Raw genomic sequence first — 21,720 nt, 5'->3', positions numbered from 1 at the left:
GTAAGAAGATTTGGAGATAGGAGACAATAAGTATGTGCTGATTAAACGATCAGGTTGGAGTGAACAGATTTTATAATTCCATTCTACTAATCACCAGCAATTTTCTTTTTGATGCTTATAGGTAGACAGTGGTATCTGTGTCTATTTAGCTTTGTGTTTGTAACTAGACCTCCCTGCTCTTCGTAGTGGGGGAAATCAGTCACCCCAAAAATCTAAATTAGGTAGAAAAGTAGTATAAGAGCCAATCAGAGCGCTCTCTGGAGCAGCTCCAGACTGGCTTCTGAAGGAGGACTGGCTGAAGATGGGACTTTGTTGCCATCATGCAATGGGATAAAGAAGGCCATAATAGTTTAGGGTGGTCGAAAATTCCATGTGGGGTACTGGGCGAGGTGTTACACCTTGGCGGGGCTGATTAAGGTCCAGAAAGTCTCTCGATCGGAAAACCTGGAGGCACTACGGATACCCTATTTTCCGGGACCGTGGAGAAATGGTCAGCAGTTGCGGGGGTACCAGTGATAAAAATGGCCGCAAGGCACCTCAGGCGCTGGATCAGGTGATGCAGCCGCACTCCACTCCCTTCCCACCAGCCGCTCCCCCTCCCGCGCCCCTACGTAGCGGTGGGTGTGGCCTGCCCAGGGGCTCTTTTTCGGAGGCAAGGAAACCCAAGGGTTACACATGCGCAGTTAAGGCCTCTCTGGCCCTTCTGGCCTCCTCCCCGCCCACCGCCCCGCCCCGAATTGCCGGGCGGGGCTGGGCCGAGAGTCCAGCAGCCGTGGCTGGGGTTTCAGTGACTTCCTTGTTGTGAGCCTCGGCCCGGCAGTGTCCGGACTCGTAGCTGTCCTTACCGGGACCGCTAGCCCGAGTCTAGGTCGCAGCCGCAACCCCAGCCGGTCGGGTCCCCTTTCAGCGCAGGTCCTTTCCCCGCACGCCCCGCGCTCCCTAACATGCCCAACCCCGGCAGCACCTCCTCTCCCTACCCCCTCCCCGAGGAAATTAGGAACCTGTTGGCAGGTAAAAAGCGGGAAGGGGGCGGGTAACGCGGCGGGGGCGGGGGCGCGGGGACGGCGAGCCGGTGGGGACAGAAGCGTTCGGAGTCTCTCTCCTCCTTCTCCGCTCTCCCCACGCCTCCTGCCCAGTGGGAGTGGGACTGGGAGTGGGGAAGTGGGGTCTGAGAATGGGAGTGGGCGTGTGTGTTGAAATTTGGTGCGAGGATGGTGGGGAAGCCCTTCTTGGTCGGCTACACTAACGCGATCAGGACAATTCTGTATACGTCGTGAAGACGCCGTGTGTGTGTGTGTGTGTGTGTGTGAGTGTGTGAGTGTGAGCGAGAGAGAGAGAGAGAGAGCGATAGAGAGAGAGCGTGAGCAAGAGAGAGAGAGAGAGGGAGGGAGAGGGAGAGAGAGAGAGGGAGGGAGAGGGAGAGAAGTCAAAGAAGTAGTTTTCGGTTGGCTGGCCGATGGAGGAGAAAGAGATTTCTGAGCTACAGGGGTTAGGAGTTTGGGGTTATGGGACCAAAAGGTTTGTCATTTCTTTTTTTTTTTTTTTATGACTGGGCATTACAGGGGATTTTTAATCTTTTTTCTTACTTTCTCTTCAGTGAGAGTATTTTTCTTGTCATTTCTAAAACTCCCATTTTTCTTCAACATTCAGTCCACCCATATTTGAGACCTTCGAAGAGAGCCTGACACTCAAATGGCCACTTGTCTTCAGCCTGAGTAACATGTTAAAACAAAAAAGGAAGGATGTGTTAAAAGTCCAACTTCCTGTGTCACACGATTAAAGTACAGTACTTCATCTTTGCACTCTCATCTTCCCCTTTTCAGTTTTAACTTACCATTTATAGGAACTTAGGAATTAAAGGTGCATTCTTCAAAGCTGTTATGAATCCACTGCTAGTTCATTAATATACTTGATATGGAGATGTGTATTTTCACTAAGGGCTGTTAAAAAATTTGTATTTCTGCACAAGGTAGAAAAGACAATACATCTGTTTTAGGGTAGCACAAATCTTACCTATCCTGATGCTCTGGAATTCTTCCCATTATTCACTTTGTCATGTGTACATCAGAATTCTGAATACTGAATTTTGATTAAAAATTTTTACTTTTCTTTAGTTGTTTCTTTAGTATCCTTCAATATTGGTCATGAATAACTGGATTAAAAGAGTTTCTCTTAGATGCCTGTGTTACAATTTGCTTATTTTAACTCTTAAAGCAGTGTTTAAAATGTGACATTTTAAGTAGTAAGTTACTGTTAGAGCACTGTGAGACCAAATCTTATATGCTGTTACACTATTTTGGTGGTTAGCATCTTGAATATGATAGAGAAAATGAAACCAATAGTGTATGAATGCAGACATGTTTATGTGAACATGATTGCAGTGTGATGAATGCATTTGTGGTGGGACAGTGTTTTACTCTAAGAAATGCTTGTTGTCATTAATGGGTACCACTAAGGGGAATATTGAGAGAACTGTAGGGGCTGAGTTAAGGCAGCTTTTATTCCATTCTATGAGAGTTTCAAGTGAATGCTGATTTTGTTTTACTGCAGTTAACATTTTTGTTGTTAATATGCTGGAATTCCTTGCTTAGAATATTATTTTAGTCACCAGGTCAGAGAACTGTTTATCATAACTCTAAAAATAGATGTCACCATTTTCAGGATATTCTAGGTGTGAATTTTTGAGTTTAAGAAGTAAAGTGTAGACCTCTGGGTACATGCTTTTGAAGCTTGACAGCTCCACAGTAGACAGTTTGCTATCTGGATCCATAGTCATACATTTGCAGATAGTATGATATATGGGTTATGAGATTCTTTATTCTCTGATCCCCATAGATTACAAATATTTCATGTAGCCCTTATTTGCGTAATTTAATTGAAAGCTCAGAATTAAATAATATTTAAATTATCTGCCATTGTTAACTTCCTATATACTTTAGCCATCTCTCTCTCTTTAATCAGATAATAATACTTGCATAATGTCTGAAATCAGCGTTTTAAAAATCATTTTATTGACATTTTCAGTATTTCACATTTTTAAAGCAAATCACATATTAAAACACATGAAGTATTAAAAACAAATAATAAAACATTAAAATTTTGTTGATTACAAATTTGACTTATACTTTATTTTCAGAGGATATTTTCAAGAGGTATGGCTATGAGGAAATATATATGATATAAATTGTAAAGAAATGAAACAAGTGAACCAGTGTTTTTCAGTTTTCTTTTTAAACTAATCATTCAAAGAAAATGGTTAACATTTTATGGTTGATTTTAATTAAAATCTTTTTTTGAGGTAGGAAAGGTTTCAAGAATAAGTGCTCTGAGGAATTTTTTTTCACATTTTTTATCCAAAAAATTCTGTTGGATTGTGCATGATCATTTGCATTATTCAAGTGTTTGGGTAATAGGACATGGTTAGATTTAAAATTGTTAAAACTATAGAGGAAGAGTTGACATTGGTTTGAATTTTAAAGATATTGCTGGCTTACCTAGTTCTTTCTTTGAAAGTAAGAAGGAGATATTGGCAGTGGTGATTGTAGTTAACAGTTGAGCACTCTTAGAATGCATGGCGCTATGCTAGAATTCCAGGGTAGAGAAGATAAGGAACTAAACTTTTCAGGCATTAAAATTCCTCCAGAAAAAAAGAATATAAAGTCAAAAGATAATGCCTATTAAAAAAACTGTTTTGGACATTTCCCCTTGCGTTCCATGTTCCCTTTATCCGAATCATTATGCCATATGTGTTAAATGTTTGACGTTTCAACTGCTTGATAGAGGTAGGTGCTCAAATGTATTCTTATCAATTTATTATTCTCTTCTCTTTATTTTTTCCTCTGATTATATCTGTTTGAGGCTTCCTTTTCAATATTTGTTCCCCCCTCCTTCTGATTCCTTCCCTTTAAAAAAAATTCTTTAGAAATGCAAAAATCCATAGAGGTTATCATTCTTACCTCACATTTAATGATGCTCTTGAAAAAGTGGCTATATAGTTTGACCATTAGTTATTTTTATTTCTGTGGAATCAGTATATTAAATATTGATAGCCTATACTTTTTATGAAAGTGTTGAATTATTTTCTTGTCCCATGAATAGAAAAAGATTTACAGATATTTGTTGTTCAAAGTAAATTGGGGACTGCCATATGCACTACAGGCAACCTTTAATTTTTTTTCACCACAATGGAAGAACAGGTTTAGCTGGGATAATTAGAATCAAAGGATTATCCCAAATCTTGTCCATTTAATCTTCTCCCACATCCAAATATTTTGACTGGGATGAACAGCAAGAATAATCTTGATTTATGTGAGTTTTTCCTCCAGGCAGGCAAGAAAGTGAGAGGAATTAGAACCACTGCTCGCCACTCCCCACCCCCAATCCCCTTGATTTGTTTAATCGCCCTTTGAATACTGGACTCTTGGTGGTTTGCAGTTAGATATTCTCATTCATTTGTTTTAGGACAACATATTTAAAAAGGAAAGCTGTAAGAAAATGTTAGTTTCTTTTTATTGAGTTAGAAAATGAAACCAGTGTTGAAGAAAATGATGGTTGTTAGTATACTCTGAAAAATCAAACCCAAACCAAACAAACAATAAACAGAGTGGTGTCTGCAAAGTGACCCTGAGATTTTGTTCACTTGGCAGTCTTGATTAGAAATATTGCATTTTCCTCTATTGAGGATTTCCAGGACATTTTAAAAAACCTTCACACATAATTGATAATCCCTTTAGGGACACTAGGTAAAGAACGGAATTCAGTTGAGATAGAGGTAGAATTTTTTTCAATGCTGAGAATAGTGTGGTTTGATTTCCACCCTTCCAAAGTTCCATTTATAATTTGGTCAACATTTCAGTTTTATTTTTCTTTTGAGAATCATTTATGGTGTATCTAGTGTCCCATAACTTCCTTCTGGGGCATTGGCTGAGTATGTAAAGGGAAGAGTGCCACCTACTGAGTCATCAGTAGTCACCTACTTCTTTAGCACCTGGATTTTCCTATAGAGCAAGAACAAACCTGCCCCATTTTGGCAGTAATAACTAATGAGTTTAAAGTTGATATGAGAACCTTTGATCTTACAGTGAAATCAGTCCATGACACCTCTAAGATTTTTCTCTTCTAGAAATAGGAATATATGTTTGTAAATCAAGGGACCAGAAAGTTATAGTGTCTTGTATGGGTCAAATAACATAGATGACTTAAGATGTGGTGTTAGGAAAATTATTTGCCTGTGTTAAGCATACAATATTCTGTTTTTTCTTGGGAGAGGATCTTTGGCTGTCTTGTTTTTTTTTCATGACTTTCCTTTTAAAGTATTTTCATCTCAGATTACTAAATAAAGCTCTTGATAATATGCTAGTATGCACAATTTTATAGTTACCCAATCCAAATTATCACTGGTTTCCTTTTAAAAAAGAAATCTAAATATTCTAAAAAAAGAGAAGTATATAAAAAATTTCCTAATGAGCTTAGCTTTACTTTATCAGCATTAAAGTATTACCATAAAGAAGACAGAAACATCAGAGTGGGAAAAGCCTCGGGTGATTTGAAACACAGTTCAGTTGTCTCTCATAAATTTACGATTAAGTGTCATATATGGGTGATAAAAGTGGCATAGGCTAGTTTTTATATACTCATTATTCACTTAGTTTGTCTTTTTCAATTAAAGCCAAGTCTATCTTTTTCATTCCGCTGAGTTTACATTTCTTTTTCAATCACATAGTGAACACATTACAATACATGATACCTAACAGTGAATATAGTGTAAATCTCAGACTAATGTTTTATTCACTGTGGCTCCTTTGAAAATGTGTGGTAAAGAGATTTTGATGATTATAAGGTGCTATTCATCGAGTCATCTTTTAGAGGTGAAAAATACTCATCTCTATCCTTCAACAGTCCAGTTTTCCACCAAAATAAGTCATTTCACCTCCAAAGCCAATTTTGCAAATGTAATCAGATGATTGGATTGTAAGACTCAGATACGTTTCTCCTATCATACTTTGAGAACTCCTTGTGCTTGTTCCTGTCTCTTTTTCCATGTTTGAAAAGTCCACAGTTCAACCATAACCTGTAAAGGTGCTGGGTAATCAAGAGAAAGACATTTATTAGAGCTATCAATAACTTTTTAATTAGCCATTTTCCAAATTTGGGCATTTAGCTTAATTGGTCTACATGTGCCCAGTTTAACTGATTTTTATGTTTTCACCAGTAGGTATTTGGTCCGACCATACCCTCCTTCAACAGAGAAGAAAAGCTTCTCTTTTTGTTCTGATGCCAACTTAAATTCTAGGCTGAGATTCTTGTTAAGTTTAGTGATAGCACCTCAGTGAATACAAAGTGCAACTTGGCCCAATTCATAAAGTAGAGAAAGATGTGGAATTAAGTCGTAAAGCCATTTGGGGTATGGTTTGACTGGTTTTACACTTATTCATTGGTCTGGGGCTGAGCATGTGGTAGTGGATTCATTCTAATTCTTGCCCCCCTCTCCTGTACAATTCAGGCCATCACAGAGGCTCTCTGTGTGTGTGTGTGTGTGTGTGCGCGCGCACGCCTGTGCCTGCACACTTGCATGCCTGCGCAGGGAGGTGAGGTACTGGTTGGTTGGAGGACTAGGCAGAAGACACCAGGTGTTACCTCTGTGACTTGTTTACAACCTCCAGCCTGGAAGTCATATTCCATGGTGGAGGATGGTGAGGGCAAGTGGTCAAACCCCGGCTTTCTTAAAGAGTTGGAACCTGTGCTATGTACTCAGCTTGGAGAAGCCGACAGTTTATAGTTTGCAAGAATTTAAAAACTGTCGTAACCTTGTGTGGTTTCACCTTGAAACTGCAATTAGTATGGAAATTGGTAGAAAGCTGTTAGCTTGTGTGTGTTAGATACCTGTCCTAGCCTCTCGGGCTCTAGGGGGAGATGAGTGGCAGTTTTTCTAGGGGGTCCATATGTACAGGAAAAGAAGAAAAAAGAAAATTTGAGTACCACTAGGTGATTTAGTGTGTGCTAAGTATTTGCCTCTTAGGGGTTGCGATGGCTATTGAGAAGTTTCTAACTTAAACTGCTTGAGGATTGCTGAGCCAAGACATGATGTCATCTTTTAATGTTGTTTTCAGACCTTAACGTTTATCTACAGAGCGTTGTAAATCAGATCTTTCCAGAGGCCTTCTCCCCCAGATCTTTACAGTTGTACGGGGAGATCAGGTTTGCTCTGACAATGCTAAGGTGTAACAGGAGCAAAAATCACCACCACATTTGTATTCGCTGAGTAACTTTTTCCTTGGTGATGATTTGGGGGCAGAGGCGGATGGAGATGGGGCCAATTCTGGGGTTAAATGCGGCCGGCGCTGACCTGCGGTCTACGTGACGAAGCGCGGAGCGGCGGTAGGGATTAGACCTGGTGCTTAGAGGGCGCCGGAACTGCGCTTTCTCCACGTGGCCGGGTGGGTCCTTAAGCTTCTCCTCTCCCGTGGAGGATGCGGGCGAGCCGAGATCCCTCCTGTGAGAAAGAGGAATTCTGTCTAACTCACCAGGCCAAGAGGCCAGCGAGGAGGCAGGCTGACCTTTTCTTGTAATCGAATTACGGTTGTTCCCCGAATTACAGGCAGTCTGGAGTCGGTGAAATCTACATATTAACAGAGGGACATGACCCCTAAAGGAAGGTAGAAGAGGGCTAAAGCGCTCGCTAGTTTACCGTTTGCAGGGCTATTCAGAGCACAATAAAAAGCTTCAGATCTCTTTTCCAACCAGCCAGGGGAGTGCTTGAGTCGCCCAGGACTTTTATTGCTCGCTTTTGAAATATTACCCTGGCTCTGAGCTACAAAGCCGCAGATCCAGTCCCATTTGTCTGGCGTGGGCGCTGCCCCAAACCAGTGCTCCCTGCTCACAGCTCCAATGACGGGAACCCTGGGGTTTAACACTCCCAGTGTCTCGGACGGCGGAGCCCGAGCATCTCCCGGTGAAGGCCGAGTAACTTTCCAGCACCCGCTACGTCTTTGCGCTGGGGAAACGGGGTCGGGGCTCTGCGCAGGGGCTCGGAGAAGGCCGCGGGCACGTCTAGAGGGTCTCCTGTGCCTAGGAGAGGCTGGTTTCGTTCGATTTCAAAATAAATGGGCACAGTATGGATTTTAAGGAAAAACCCGGATTTCAAAAACTTGAAAACCAATTGAGTCTGTGGGCAACAACAAACGAAGACTATTGCAGGAATCGCTTCCACTATGAAGTTCTTATTTGTTAAAAAAAAAAAAAAACCAGAAAGCAGGTTGTACGCTTTCCACATCTCGTTTGTGAAATAATTTTTAAAAATCAATGTTTATTAAATCTTTTCAGTTGCCTTAAACCCCTTTTGTGGCAGAAGTTTAGGAATAAATACATTAAGACTACTCTAAACATATAGAAATGTTCCCTTGCGCAATCTCTGAATCTCCTCCCACTCAGAAAACAAACAACAGATTCTTCCTGCAGTCTCACACTCCTTCAACAAGTATTTCCTCACAAAATAGCATAGCTCAATAATTTAAAAATATTTTTGGCACTGTTAGGAAACACTATATAGAGCATTACAGCTTTTTGTTTCTGAGTTTTTATACAACTGAAAAGACCTTTTAAAGAAATAACTCGGGCTGTAATTCGTTCTGTTATTGCTTCCGGAGATAGAAAAGAGATCCTGTTTGTTTAAACTTGTATTGTATAATGAAAATGTAAAATAGGCAATTAAATACTCGTGTGGATGAGGGAATTAAAGACAAACACTGAGTGAAAGTAACATTAAGCAAGCTACCAATCGTTATGCCAGTGATTCTCCCAAGTATTGAGTCTGGTTGGAAGAAAGAATCAGCAGTAGAGGTGCTACTCCTTCTCTTACTCCAGTTTCTTAGTGGATTTATTGGAGCCATCTCAGAGAAGCCAATGATCTTTTCCATTTCAACTAATATCTGAATGTCCAGAGGTTGCCTTGCTCCTCTGGGTGCGTACAGAATTTAGAGTTGAGAGAAGAGTGCTTTTTTATAAGTCTCATTATTTTGAACTCACTTTAGAAGTGTGGGTCCAATTTGCACTGGTACTGGATTATGTCTCTGTGTCCCTCTCTTCAAAATAGGGACAGCTCAAGGAAAGAGAAGCTGTGACATTTTGCTTTTGTTTCATTTTGATAGTTACTTTTAACATTAGTCAGTAATGGACTTCAAACCAGAAAGCTACTTAAAATTATTCCAAGACGAAATTTTAATTATTTCACTTACATTGATTTAGTGAAGAATCACTTTTACACAATTTATTATGAATGGATAGAATAACAGTTTAATCAGCTTCACTCCTTGGATCAACATACTTTTGTAATCAAGAATTTAAAATCAGTTATAACATTCTATTTCAAACACTAGGTTTTAAGTTGCTAATTATAAGTACAGTTGAAAGACTATTTGCTATACTGCTTTGAATTAAGTATAATATTATTGTATGTTTTGATACCATCTTTTTATCAGTGTGAATTAGGAGACAAATTAGTTAAATAAAAAGAAAGTAAAACATATACACATCTCTTCAATATGAAATATGGGTGGTTTATAGTCATACCTACTGAAAAAATTTTAATGGTATCTTCTATATTAGATATCTCAAAGTGACACTTGAAATTCTGAATATAAAGTTAATTTAAACTTGTACAGTATTACATGAACAATAAGAGTGGTGCTATTGTAAAATCAAACCAATAAGGATTTGGTGGAATTGTATACCAGAGAGAATTAGAAAGCAGAATAATTTAGAAGTTTACTGAATTAAAAAAAAAAGAAGCTTTGTGAAAATGTTATATGAGGCCATAGAAGTCTTATCTCTTGGTTACTATATTTTAAAATAGTGGCTAAATCTATTTTGCCACTCTTTCCTTTATTTAAAGAAATATTTCCAGGTAGTAATGCCAAGGCAGGAAGCAAGAGGACACAAAACCACACAACTGGTTATCTTTTTTATTTGAGAATAGCTGGCCAGAGTAGGTGGGGCAGGTAGGAAAGAGGAGGGTTTGACTTGGGAATCTTGGCTAGAAAAAGGGATTTGTTTTTCCTCTAAAGCATTAAGCGCTGCATATACCTGAAAATTGGTTACACTGGGAAAAGGATGCCTTTGCCAGAGACATTAGCTTATATTGATATACTATTGTGAATGACCTGTTCATACAGGAACTTACAAAATACTAAAAAATGATAGTAGCATGCATGAAAGCTCTGCACTTGCTTTTATACAGAGAATTTGTTTATGGGGCACCATAGTTTATTAAAACTTGCATGCTTCTTCCTGGTTTAATGATGCCAAACATTCAAATAGCATTCGCTGTGTTAAGCATAAGTAGAGCATACACATTTTATTAGCTAAGTGGTGAAGATTTGTCCAATTTAGTATTTGAAACATACTTCAACTGTTATGCTTTGGATTGATAAATAACTGTAACAAATTGTACAGATATTAACACTTACGGGTAGAAACAATCATTGTCCTATTTGTCTTCACAAAAAAATGATTCTTTCCTATAATTTGTATCCTTTTTCTTATATTTCATGGTTTAGATGTTGAAACATTTGTAGCAGACGTACTGAGAGGGGAAAATTTATCCAAGAGAGCAAAGGAAAAGAGAGACTCCCTTATTAAGAAGATAAAAGATGTGAAGTCTATGTAAGTCACTTACTTGCCTTTTATTACTTATTTCTTACTTATAAGAAACATTGTAATTAACATTTTAATGAAGGACTGATTATTGTGGGATTAAATTTTTATGTTCTCATTTAATTGGTTTGAAGTATTTTTAAAGGACAAACTATATTTCTACTATAATAGTTTTTAAAAACAGACAGGCTTATCATAATACTGTTTTCTGTGAAGCCTATTGATTATGTATTTTTCTAAGCATGCTAGCAAAATCCAACTGTTTATTTTGATTATTTGAGGATATATTTGGTTTAACTGATAAGACATAGGTAGGTTGAGACTTTTAACATAAATACTGAAGATTCCTCCAGATACTCAAATGAATAAATGTAATTTAAGTTGTATGTATTAAAGATATATTCTGGTTTTACTACTGTAACTTAAGTCTTTAAAAATACCTTTATTATAAATGGATAAGCCTTTTGGAATTATCATTTCAGGATAGGAAGTAGTTTTTTCTGTAAATCTATATTTACAATATAGATTTTAAAATAGACTTGAATTATTGCCATTGATTATATCTTGTTTTGATTTGTCAACCTTTATTTTAAAATATAATGTTCTTGCTTTATCTTGCAGCTATCTTCAGGAATTTCAAGACAAAGGTAAATTTTCAAGTTTTGTCAAGCTTGACATTTTTTTTCCTTGCAGAGATTTTCAATAGGAAAATCTAACACATACTGAAATTTGATAGTTGGAGTCAAAATTTAAATTTCTATGTTGTATACTTAGACATTAAAGATGAGAGTGCTAGCTCCCCCTGCTGAGAATAAAATTAAAAAACATATCTAGAATCTACTCTGCACAATCTTCTTTTGTACAATCTTTCATGCAGAAATCTGTGTTTAACATTCTTAGGTTTTATGGTTCTTAGAGTTCATTGTGGCAGAAGTTTGTTAAGAAAGGTATATACGTGCAGTTACACATGGAAGAATTTTGTGAGGCAGAGGCGAGATACCAACCTAACACCATTTAACCCTGTAGAGATTACCTTATAGTGGTCATGGGAGCAGGAGGGCCTATGGCTGGGTGCTCATAGGTAATGTTTCTAAAACGTAATTGGTTTAAAAACAGTATCAATTTTTGTTTGGGAGCATGAGTAAAATCTTTTTCAAATGCTGGTTTTTATTATTCTTGTGATTCTTTTGATATGAATAAATGTATGCCATAGGCATTTTCAAAGAAGGGGATTCAGTTTCATTTTTCGAAACACGTGAGAATGCTGGTAAGCTGATTGTCTTCCTTTAGATTTGAGAGACAGCTGCTTAGCGTACTGAAAACCAAATCCAGAAAGGCGTAGGAAGTTTCTACTATTTCATGTCTTCAGTTCTGCAAGGGAAACTTGGTATGGCCCTTACTTCCATGATGCTAATTCATAGGTCATGACCTGAAGCCTGTGGATGCTGGTATGAGGGTCACAACATGAGGTCAGTTAACTATGTGAAGCTAGGCTCTGAGTTTGGGGGAAGCAGTGTGGCATCTTCTAACTGGGGTTAGCAGATACCACAGAGTAACTCATATCTCTGCCAACTGATAAGTGAGAGAGTAATGACGGTTTCAGTAAACCAGCTACTTAACCAGACAAACCTAAAATCAGTTAAAAGGAAACCACAGTTTCTTTTCACATTAAGTCATCACAATTGCTGTGATTAGAGGAAATAAGAGATTTTTTTCCGTATTAAACTTTTTAACACTGTTAAATAAAGGGAAGAGCAGGAAACTCCTCCTCTCCACAAGTACCTACTTCTTTGTTCTCTATAATGAATCTAAACTGTGGGTTTAATCATGTTGTATTTTGCTTAGTTGAGTATAGAAATAATGAGTTTATGCATTTGAATTATGATAACTTTTATACAGTGCACTGTTTATAGGGGAAATATTGCGTATCAGATTCTGCCTTTTTTCTTAAAAGACACATTTTGTTCTAGTGGTTACTTATTGGACTCTCATTGTGACTTAATTATTTGTACATTAAACATTTTTAAGCTAAGAAAACGTGATAGTATAAAGTCATATATGTAGAATTGCATATGATTCAATAATAGGGTAGGAACTTGCCCTTTGATATTCTGGTTTAGGACTTGTTCAGGTGTGTGGATATTAAAATTACATTACTGAGATACATTCTTTGTCTCTAAGGAGAATGGAAGTTTATATAGTATTTGGTAGAAACTGAAAAATGAGCCTAGAATAAGAGTTCAAATAACACAGAATTCAGAGATTCCCCATAATCATTTTCCTCTGAATAAGTCATTTGTATTTCAATACTGCTGTATTGAGTTAACTAATCACCAAGAGTGCCTGCTCAAAAGTAAGCCTGTGGATAAATTAGATGTATACCTTGGAGAAATATGAGAAGCTGAGTAATTTTATGCCATTCTACCCTCAAAGTATAATTCGACTGTTCTAAAAAGACTATTTCTGTAGTTTGTTAGAAATAGTAAAGGGAAGTTAGTACAGGCTTAATAGCTGAATAAGCAATTGCTCAAAAGACATATTTTTTAAAAACAGGAATTTATTAATAATCAGGTCTCTACATTGAATAAATTGAATTCATCTAAGTATATTTTGATAATGCTGCTTTTCTTTTTTTTCTTACATTTTCTTCTTGGGGTTTTTGGATTGTCTTCATCCAAGGAGACCTGGGCAGAAATCCTTTTGGCTGTTTCCCCTCTCTCTCTTTCTCTCTCTCAGGTCAATATAGGGTCACAATGAAGTGACCAGAGGCTATTTTCCTGCTTTTTACCTTTATACTCCTATTTGTTTCACATACTTTTTTTTTTTTTACATGATGGTTAAGTACCATTTTAATATCATTATTGGGAGAAAAAAGGACCTGGAAGAGAGTTCTTAAATAAAATGAATTAATTCACATTTATTTTTTTCAAATAAGTGAGTTATTAGTTACTTTAATGTTCACAGATGTCTGTTATCCTTCCTTCCTTTCCTCTCACAACTCTTCTTATAGTCTTTAGATATTGTACATGACAGAATAACTATCTAACCCTAGTTTTTTATTCTTAGTTACAATGTAGCCTAGTAATATAAAGTATACTCCTAAATACAGGCTTCATGCACTAGAATTATGCTCATTTTAGAATTATTTTACAATTATGATTATTTCAGAATTTGTTCTCTGTCACATCATAAGGTCATAGCGCTCTTAAATGTGACTTGAAATAATTATTTTGGGGATGAAAATATATTACTACTTGAGTAAAGGTGTTACTGACTGAGTATAAAATAGAATTTTCTAATATATATTAGGTATATGATAAAAAAGTTTTACTTGTAGTTGTATCTTGCCCTTATATTAGGCTTGTTTTACTCCAGTGATGATTTTGGTATTATTATTTTCTTTATAGAATAAGATAATGTGAAGATACCTATGCATGACACATAGTCAGTGTTCAATAAGTGTTATATTAATGTGTATTCTCAGATTCAAGTTCATTTATCAAGAGGATTTAGTAAATCTTGATTTATAATTCAGTTTTCAAATAAATTTTGAGGAAACCATAAATTACTAAAGGAAGGGTATGCATATTAACATGAGACAAATATTTCAAGAGAATATTTTTCAAATATGGGTGTCTACAGCTTTAAAAAATGTGAATATATTGTTTTCAATTCTCTTTAGATGTCATAACTAAAAAGCTCTCATTTTCTCCTTTAAAATATTTTTCCTCTAAATTAAAACATTTATTTAGCAGATTTTATCCTAAAACTCCATTGATATTGTTAAATATGAATAGGTTTACTTAGAAAGCAATTTCCTTTGACCTCATTGGCATTATTAAGTTTATTTATGGACTAAACTAGTTTTTTGAGTAACAAGGCTGTTAGATAAGAAGGGACCCATTTTAGTTTGTTCTGATAGAATCCTTGAGAACAGCAGAAAAGTCAGAAGTTTGGATGACGTTTAACTTCGTTTCCTTTACTCTTCCTAACAGAACATATTCTCTTCCTAACACAGTATATGTTCTGTTGAAAGTTAGCTCCCCAGTGAAATCTGAGCAAATAACTTGCAGCTCCCTTACCCCTACCCCCCATCTCTGGCCTTGTACAAATGTGTTAAGCATGTTTGAGATTATGGGGCCTATAGTAGTAGAAGCCTGTTTCAAAAGTAGTACTTGAGGAATGGTGTCCTTCCTTTAAAATTCTGCCTCATGTTTGCATGCTGTAAATTAGCCCTTCTATGGTAGAAGAGTTACGAAGAGAATCTTATTTGTGGTGACTCAAATCTTTCAAATTTTTAAGAATTAAACTACAGGTTCCCTTAAGAAATGATAAGTTAAATGTTTATGTCCATCCATAGCTGTATATTATCACTTGAGAAATTATTTTGGACAAGTGAACTGAGTAGAAAATTAGAAATTAATATTTTTCACTCAAGTAATTTTCCCCACCAAGTTTACATTTCATTCTCTGTAAAAGGGAATGGCTATCATCTGAATTTTAGATATATTATTTAGTTTACTGTTTACCTGATTGCATTCAAAATAGAACTGTATTTGCTAAAACAAGCAGTAGATTGGTTAAATCACCTTCAGTGGTGGGATCATGACTGTTCAATTGCTGTTGGGCTTTATCTCCAGGCATTTAGGAAATGTTAATTGACCGTGAGCCATATAAAAAAGAAGGGATAATAGTAATTTGAACCCAACTATTAAAAATTTAAAAATATTTTTCAAAGAAATATGCTGCTGTGATACGCCTAAGACTTGATTTTGATGTGTTATTTAACTTGCCAATGAAATTACAGGACAAGAAGTCTTGGATCATTGTCTTTTAGACTGTTAACTTTGTATCATTAATTAAACTTTTGAAAGTTGTGGGATAAATCAAACGCTTTTCTAGGGAAACAAGAAACAGTATTAATGAGCAACAACCCCATAATTATCCTTCTGAGTACATAACAGGGACACATTCATGTCTTTTCTTTGCGCAATAACTTTTACAAAGAAGTATTTTTAAACTGATCATTAATTTTATGACCATAGAAATGAGATGCAAAATTTATGCTGTTGTCATTGGCACAGGCTCAAGGCACCACTGACATTATGTGTGATGGTAATAGAATGGCTGCCAACTAATGATTCTGTAGACATTTCATTTGAGCATGCTTTTCTTTTAGATGTCTGATTAGGCTGTAATGCTTTCAATTATGTCTGTAAATTGTATTGGATACGTTTACCTGATGCCCATTGTTGCTTTGGAGTTCAGTTTTCTATTACATAAACACAAGTTGAACATTTTCCTTTTAATTTATCGAAGTCTTTGCAGGTATAGTTGCAAGTACTCAGCCCCTGGGGAGAAAAAATGCTTTGCACTGCTCAACAGCGACCCCTGTGTTCAATTAAAGCTCCTTATAATATAGCAGCTCTTTGTTGAGTTGAAAAATATAATTAGGGAGGGGGGAAAAGGGGTGGATCATCACTGGAACAACAGTAAAATGAAAAAGACTATTTTGAAAAATGATGTGTTTTTTCAACTTAATGCAAGTTAAAAAGGGAATAACCCTATACAGATGCCACAGGGATGCTTATTCTTTACTTTCTGAGTTAAATTCAAGGAAAGCTTTAAAAAAGGAGGGGCGGGGAGGGGAGAAATGAGGCCAGTAGCAGTACTTAATTTATTTTGTCTTAGCTAAATATAAATATCACAGTATTTTTTTTTAAAAAAACCAACATTTGAAATGAACTGCAGTTCTTAGAATGGGTAAATTGAAGACAATTTCACTTTACTCTATAATCCAAAAAGTGTTCTTTTTTTTTTGAACAAAACCAAAAACCACAGAGGTCTTTAACATGTCAGTAACTAATTTGCATAGAACGGTCTTAACTTATATTAAATATTATTGAATTTATAGCTTTAATAATAATGTTTTTGCTCTGTGTGTGTATGTGTACATACATGGATATATATATATACAAAAGTATATAATGGATATTATCAAAGGATAATAAACTAATTCTGATTTTCAAAACTTAAAAATTTTTTGTTTATTTCCACACAGAGTTTAATAGATTTAAGCATGAGCATCTGAATTTTTTTCAAAATCCTTTCCATAGAATCAATAGCTTTATTGTTGTATTTCTGTATTCTTAATAGTGTAATATGCTAAGTGCTAAGTTATGGTGATGTAGTCGAAGTGTGCTAATACTTTTTTTTCATAGCAAGATTTATAGTTCATGATTTGAAATAGCCTTAGAAAATTCATAACATAAAAATTCTTACTTTATTAAGAATATAAGGATATTCTAGCAATTTTGAGCAGTTGAGAATTTTGTGATCTTTACTACTGTGTATTCCATGAGCTGTCATTTTATGCTCAAACATATGTTTACTAGCACTTTTTATGAGGTTCTCTCTTACCTCATATTTTAAATCAGACCACTCTTCTTTCCATAAGAGAAATATTATAAGGGATCATTGAGTGTTCTGAGAAGTACTTTGAACATCTTGAAAGAAAGAGAAATTAAGATCCGAAGAATGAGTAGTATTTGTACATGTTTCTTGGGATTTTAATTGGGGAAGAAACATCACCATGTATGGTACACATAATGGTATAATCACTAAGGACAATAAGATAGTCATCTTTATATTCTGCTCTTACTGTCTTGATGGGAGATATCTTTACTTTCAGGGTAGGGATGATGAATGCTGATAAAATATCAAAATTTTAAAAAGTAGATATGAATATTGGTTTTTATTATTTTGAAAGTGTTGTCTTGAAAGAGGCTCTTTACCAAAAATATGGTGAAAGTAGGGTGCAACCCATCAGATACATGTCAGAGGATACAGATATCCTTTTGGAGAGCCAGGTAGCTTTAATCTGGATCTGCCCAGCAACTATGATCTAAAAGTAATACTATAGGCACTCTAGGATTCCTATGGAGATTTTTCACTATGATTTTTAGGTAATACCTGAGGTGGTTGGTTTTCTCTTGAATTTTTAACAAATTTTAACAAAATTTTAACAAGTAACTTGAATTGTTAACAGATCATTTATATGTTATTAAGCATACCTTTTTCCTTGTTGTTCAATATGGATGAAGAATGAGTGCTTAGATATAACTGGGATATAGCAAATGTTTGATTCACTCTTTTAAAAAATTATTCTAAATGAGTATATGGAAAAAACCCAAACCACAAGGTTTTATTGTGGGGATTAAATGACTTCAAGCCAACCAATCAGCCTAAGATTTGGAAATCATCTAGAAAACTAGCCAGAACACAAGAAAAAATAGAGTAACATATTACTGAATGCAAAATCGAAAGTGTCTAGTTTGTAAATCACCTTGTTTGAATTTAAAAGGTTTATATGAGTTTTAAAGCAGTTTTTCCGTAAAAGATTCCTGCTCTGAAAACACAACTGAGTATTTTTAATCTATTCTAATGTAATCTGTGATTTTTAATGAAAACGTAAAATGTTCATATGGCTTTGAATTATCAATTTCTCATCATCATTTTTCCAATTATTGAGTAGGTATATGGAATTAACTTGAATTATTTTCTCTGTTGTGCTTCCCATGCTTTTTTTGGTTGCTGTTATTGTTATTTTGGTTTTGTTTGTTTTGGTTACATGTTATGTTTTAACCTGCTTCCACTTTTTTGAATTCATCTTTGTAGAGACCATCATAATTTTGGAACTTGTATCCTTTTGTAACAGAAAGAAGCAGTTGTGTACTGACTTTCAAAAACTTACTTTAGCTAAGTTACAGCAAATATACATTAAAATAGGATCTGTTTTTAATCTAGTTCAAAAATTTTTCTTTGGTTTTCCATGAAAGTGACTGAATTTAATAGTAAAATTTACCTCTTTGACAAAGTAACACTTTTAAAGATGGCTAAATTATAAAAGACTTTTCTCTGATTAGTTTTTGTTTTTTAATAATATTTTTAAGTTTAATTTTTACTTTATATTGGGGCATAGTTGATTTACAATGTTGTGTTAGTTTCAGGTGTACAGCAAAGTGGTTCAGGTATACATATATCCATTCTTTTCTTCTCTGATTCTTTTATAGGTGATATAGAAGATGGAGAAGAATATGATGACCCTTTTGCTGGGCCTCCAGACACTATTTCATTAGCCTCAGAAAGATATGATAAAGATGATGAGGCCCCCTCTGATGGTATGTGACATTTTCCTATAGAATATACCTCTTGACACTCTAACACAAAACAGTGCAATGTGTAAAGGTGGTGGTCTTGTCAGAAAGCAGATAAACACAGAGGCTTCAGTTAACTTACCTTTACCAGAACCTTTTAAGGAACAGAAGAGCTCTCTCTAGTGGTTTTCCTAAGTATGTAGTTCTTTCTTTTCCTAGGAAATTTTCTTTACTTGAATTTTTAGGAGAGTGCTTGCATCATCATATGAATATTATCAGTAAGTATGTTGGTTAATCTGATATTATCAGATTCTTGCTTAATTTTATTGTGCTGCTTAATGGCTTGTTGTATTTCATTATTTTATAAATAATGAAAAAGGTTTTTGATCTCTTTTTTCCTGAAAACTTCATACAAAATGAGTTCATAAAATATTAAATTAATTATTCCTACATTGCCTTCTCTCATTGAGACAGGTTTCTATCAAATGCTTCTTTTAATAATACATTTTCATTTTTCTGATGGTCATCTAAAAGTATCCTATATTACACAGTAATATTATAGTTTTTTATATTAATTGAAATGGTAATAAAATTGATTATTTATTTCTTATTAATTTTTAAAAACTTGCCAAAGTTATGAAACTGGTTTTTAGTGTAGCATGTGCTTTCTCTGTTATGCCACCCAGTTGAGTGCATCTGAATTATAGAGACCTATAAGGGTGATATATAGCTACAAATTAAGAATGTGTATTGATAAATTAGCCATGCATATTAATTTGTGGCACTCAAAGCTTCACGTAGGCATAGAAATGAATAATGCCTTCTGCCGCTATATGATGATCAAACTGTGCAGTTCCATCTCTAAATACAATTGCTGAATGAAAATATGCCTCCTGCAACAGAGTACTCCACATTTTATGTTATCCAGATTATTCCCTTTGGAAACATAAATTGCTTTTATGAGGTATAAAATTATGTCTACTGCAGAACAGGGATAAGTCAAGTACATGCATAAGTGATAAACATTCTAACCACTGATTCAGAACAACACAATCTTTTTTTTTATATTCAGAACTTTGTACAGTGTGTAGCAACAATAATCATATCCATTTTATGTTGAATTTTACATTTTGGCAAACATTTAATATCTATTTTTAAAAGGAAAGAGTTTCTTTCTCTTATATTCTCTATTTTTTTAAAAGATGCACATTTTTCTTCAGTAACACTTATTATCTGAAGCAGAGCATTACCCTTTCTAACCTGATCTTCAAAAGCATTTCTACTAGAAAATGTTTTATAATCGATGAAGTAATATTTTTAGGCAAAACGATGAATTATTATTTGAGTTGAACTACTTTTCAGACATATTACAATGGTTTGTTTTGCTTCTCTGGAAAACATTGGTAAATAGAAATGAGTATGTTTGTATGTATACATATATAGAGAGTACTTGTACTCATGATAATATATAGATATGGATACTTACACATATAGAATATATTCGTAGAATATATATGCTCAGGATTTCTCAAAATAGCATAGATATTTTGATGTACCAGGAAGCATTATGTGCTATCTTGAAAAAATTACAACCTAAGAAATCCAACAATTAAATATATGTGAGAGCCAGTGATTTGTTAGGAAAGGTGAATTGCTATTCTATTTCATGTAAATAATCCTGTCAATAATCATTTACAGGACTATTGTTTTTTTCTTATGAGTAAATAATTTATTATATGTTTGTTTTCATAACCAAAGATAAATAAAATACATTAATAGCATGAAAAAGATTTATTGCTAAAACATTATCAATATTTGAATATTATTTAATAAATTATATTTATGTGTAACATTTAAATTTTTGTTAAATGTTGCATTTTCATCAGTGTTTATGTGAGCAATTCTTAGATTGAAAATTTAACTTTTAGTATTATTCATTTTTGGTATATAAATAGTGCTGTTTTTGATAATTTTACATTTTCTTCTAAGAATACTCTAAATTAATTTTTAAACTACCACTTGAACTTTTAATTTCTACTCTAAAATGTCATCTAGTCATATTAGTTTTTCTTCCTGCAGCTTGATTGTTATATGTGTTCTCTTTCCTTTGCTGAGTAAATTTTCCTTCATTGTGTGACCTTAGTCTAATGATATATTAATTATAAAATGATAATGCATTTAACAGCAAGTATAACTAAATTAGCACAGGTCACCAAAAGGCCTTTTGTCAAATCAGATTGTTGTTTTGTCCTTTTGACTTTTACCTTATGGTAGGCACTAACAAAGTATCTGAACTTTGATGAATTATAAACTACAAACATGATATGTATTTTTTGTAATGCTAATGTAATTTTCAAGGTACTAAAAAGGTCAAACCTGCACATCTCTGTGTGCATTCTAAGTTTGTCTTTTCGTTTAATATTTCTTTTTCTCTGTTCCTCTGGTTCAAAAGTTCATTCAGTTCCCAAATGGCTACCTAATTTTCCAGTTATTCCCTCAAGCCATATGTGTTTTGGTTTCTTTATGGTTTATTAGGTACTGTAGGAAAGTAGCATAAGTTATATCTTCTAATGAAATTCAAGCACACTTCAGTGATGCTTCGACTTGATTGCTGGTAGCAATTAAATCACAGCCAAGGAGAATAATGCATAATCTCACAAGGTCCAGACACCCTATAGAAATTGAAAGGGAATGAAAACAGAAAACAAAAACAAAGTCTTCAAACCCTGCCAGACACGCTGTTTCCAGCCTGCCTTTTTTTTTTTTTTTTTTTTTATTGGCCAACTGCCTGATTGATAGCAAAATCATAACTTGCTGCATGCTAACAGGCAGAGTTCACTTGTAGGTTATTGTGAACTGATAAAGGGTTAGATGGAGTTTTGATTTTCGCATTGGACCTTGGTACACCAGATTA

General features: G+C 35.0%; 1 protein-coding gene across 1 annotated transcript in view; it reads left to right on the top strand.

The window, feature by feature from the left end:
* The first annotated feature begins 755 nt into the window (after positions 1–755).
* The window catches only part of SKAP2 (src kinase associated phosphoprotein 2), a 150,341-nt gene continuing 129,376 nt past the window's right edge, over positions 756–21,720 (top strand). Inside the window, exons 1-4 of the mRNA XM_081243739.1 lie at positions 756–1,011; positions 10,554–10,659; positions 11,272–11,297; positions 18,723–18,830. Coding sequence (XP_081099865.1) covers positions 945–1,011; positions 10,554–10,659; positions 11,272–11,297; positions 18,723–18,830 — 307 coding nt within the window. The 5' untranslated portion in view covers positions 756–944. The remainder of the gene's footprint in view (positions 1,012–10,553; positions 10,660–11,271; positions 11,298–18,722; positions 18,831–21,720) is intronic.

The sequence above is a fragment of the Mesoplodon bidens genome (assembly GCF_964165515.1).
Source record: "Mesoplodon bidens genome assembly, chromosome: 9".
NCBI classification, from domain to species: Eukaryota; Metazoa; Chordata; class Mammalia; order Artiodactyla; family Ziphiidae; genus Mesoplodon; species Mesoplodon bidens.
The sequence above is the reverse complement of the archived record's forward strand: the minus strand, read 5'-3'. Positions and strand labels throughout refer to the sequence as shown.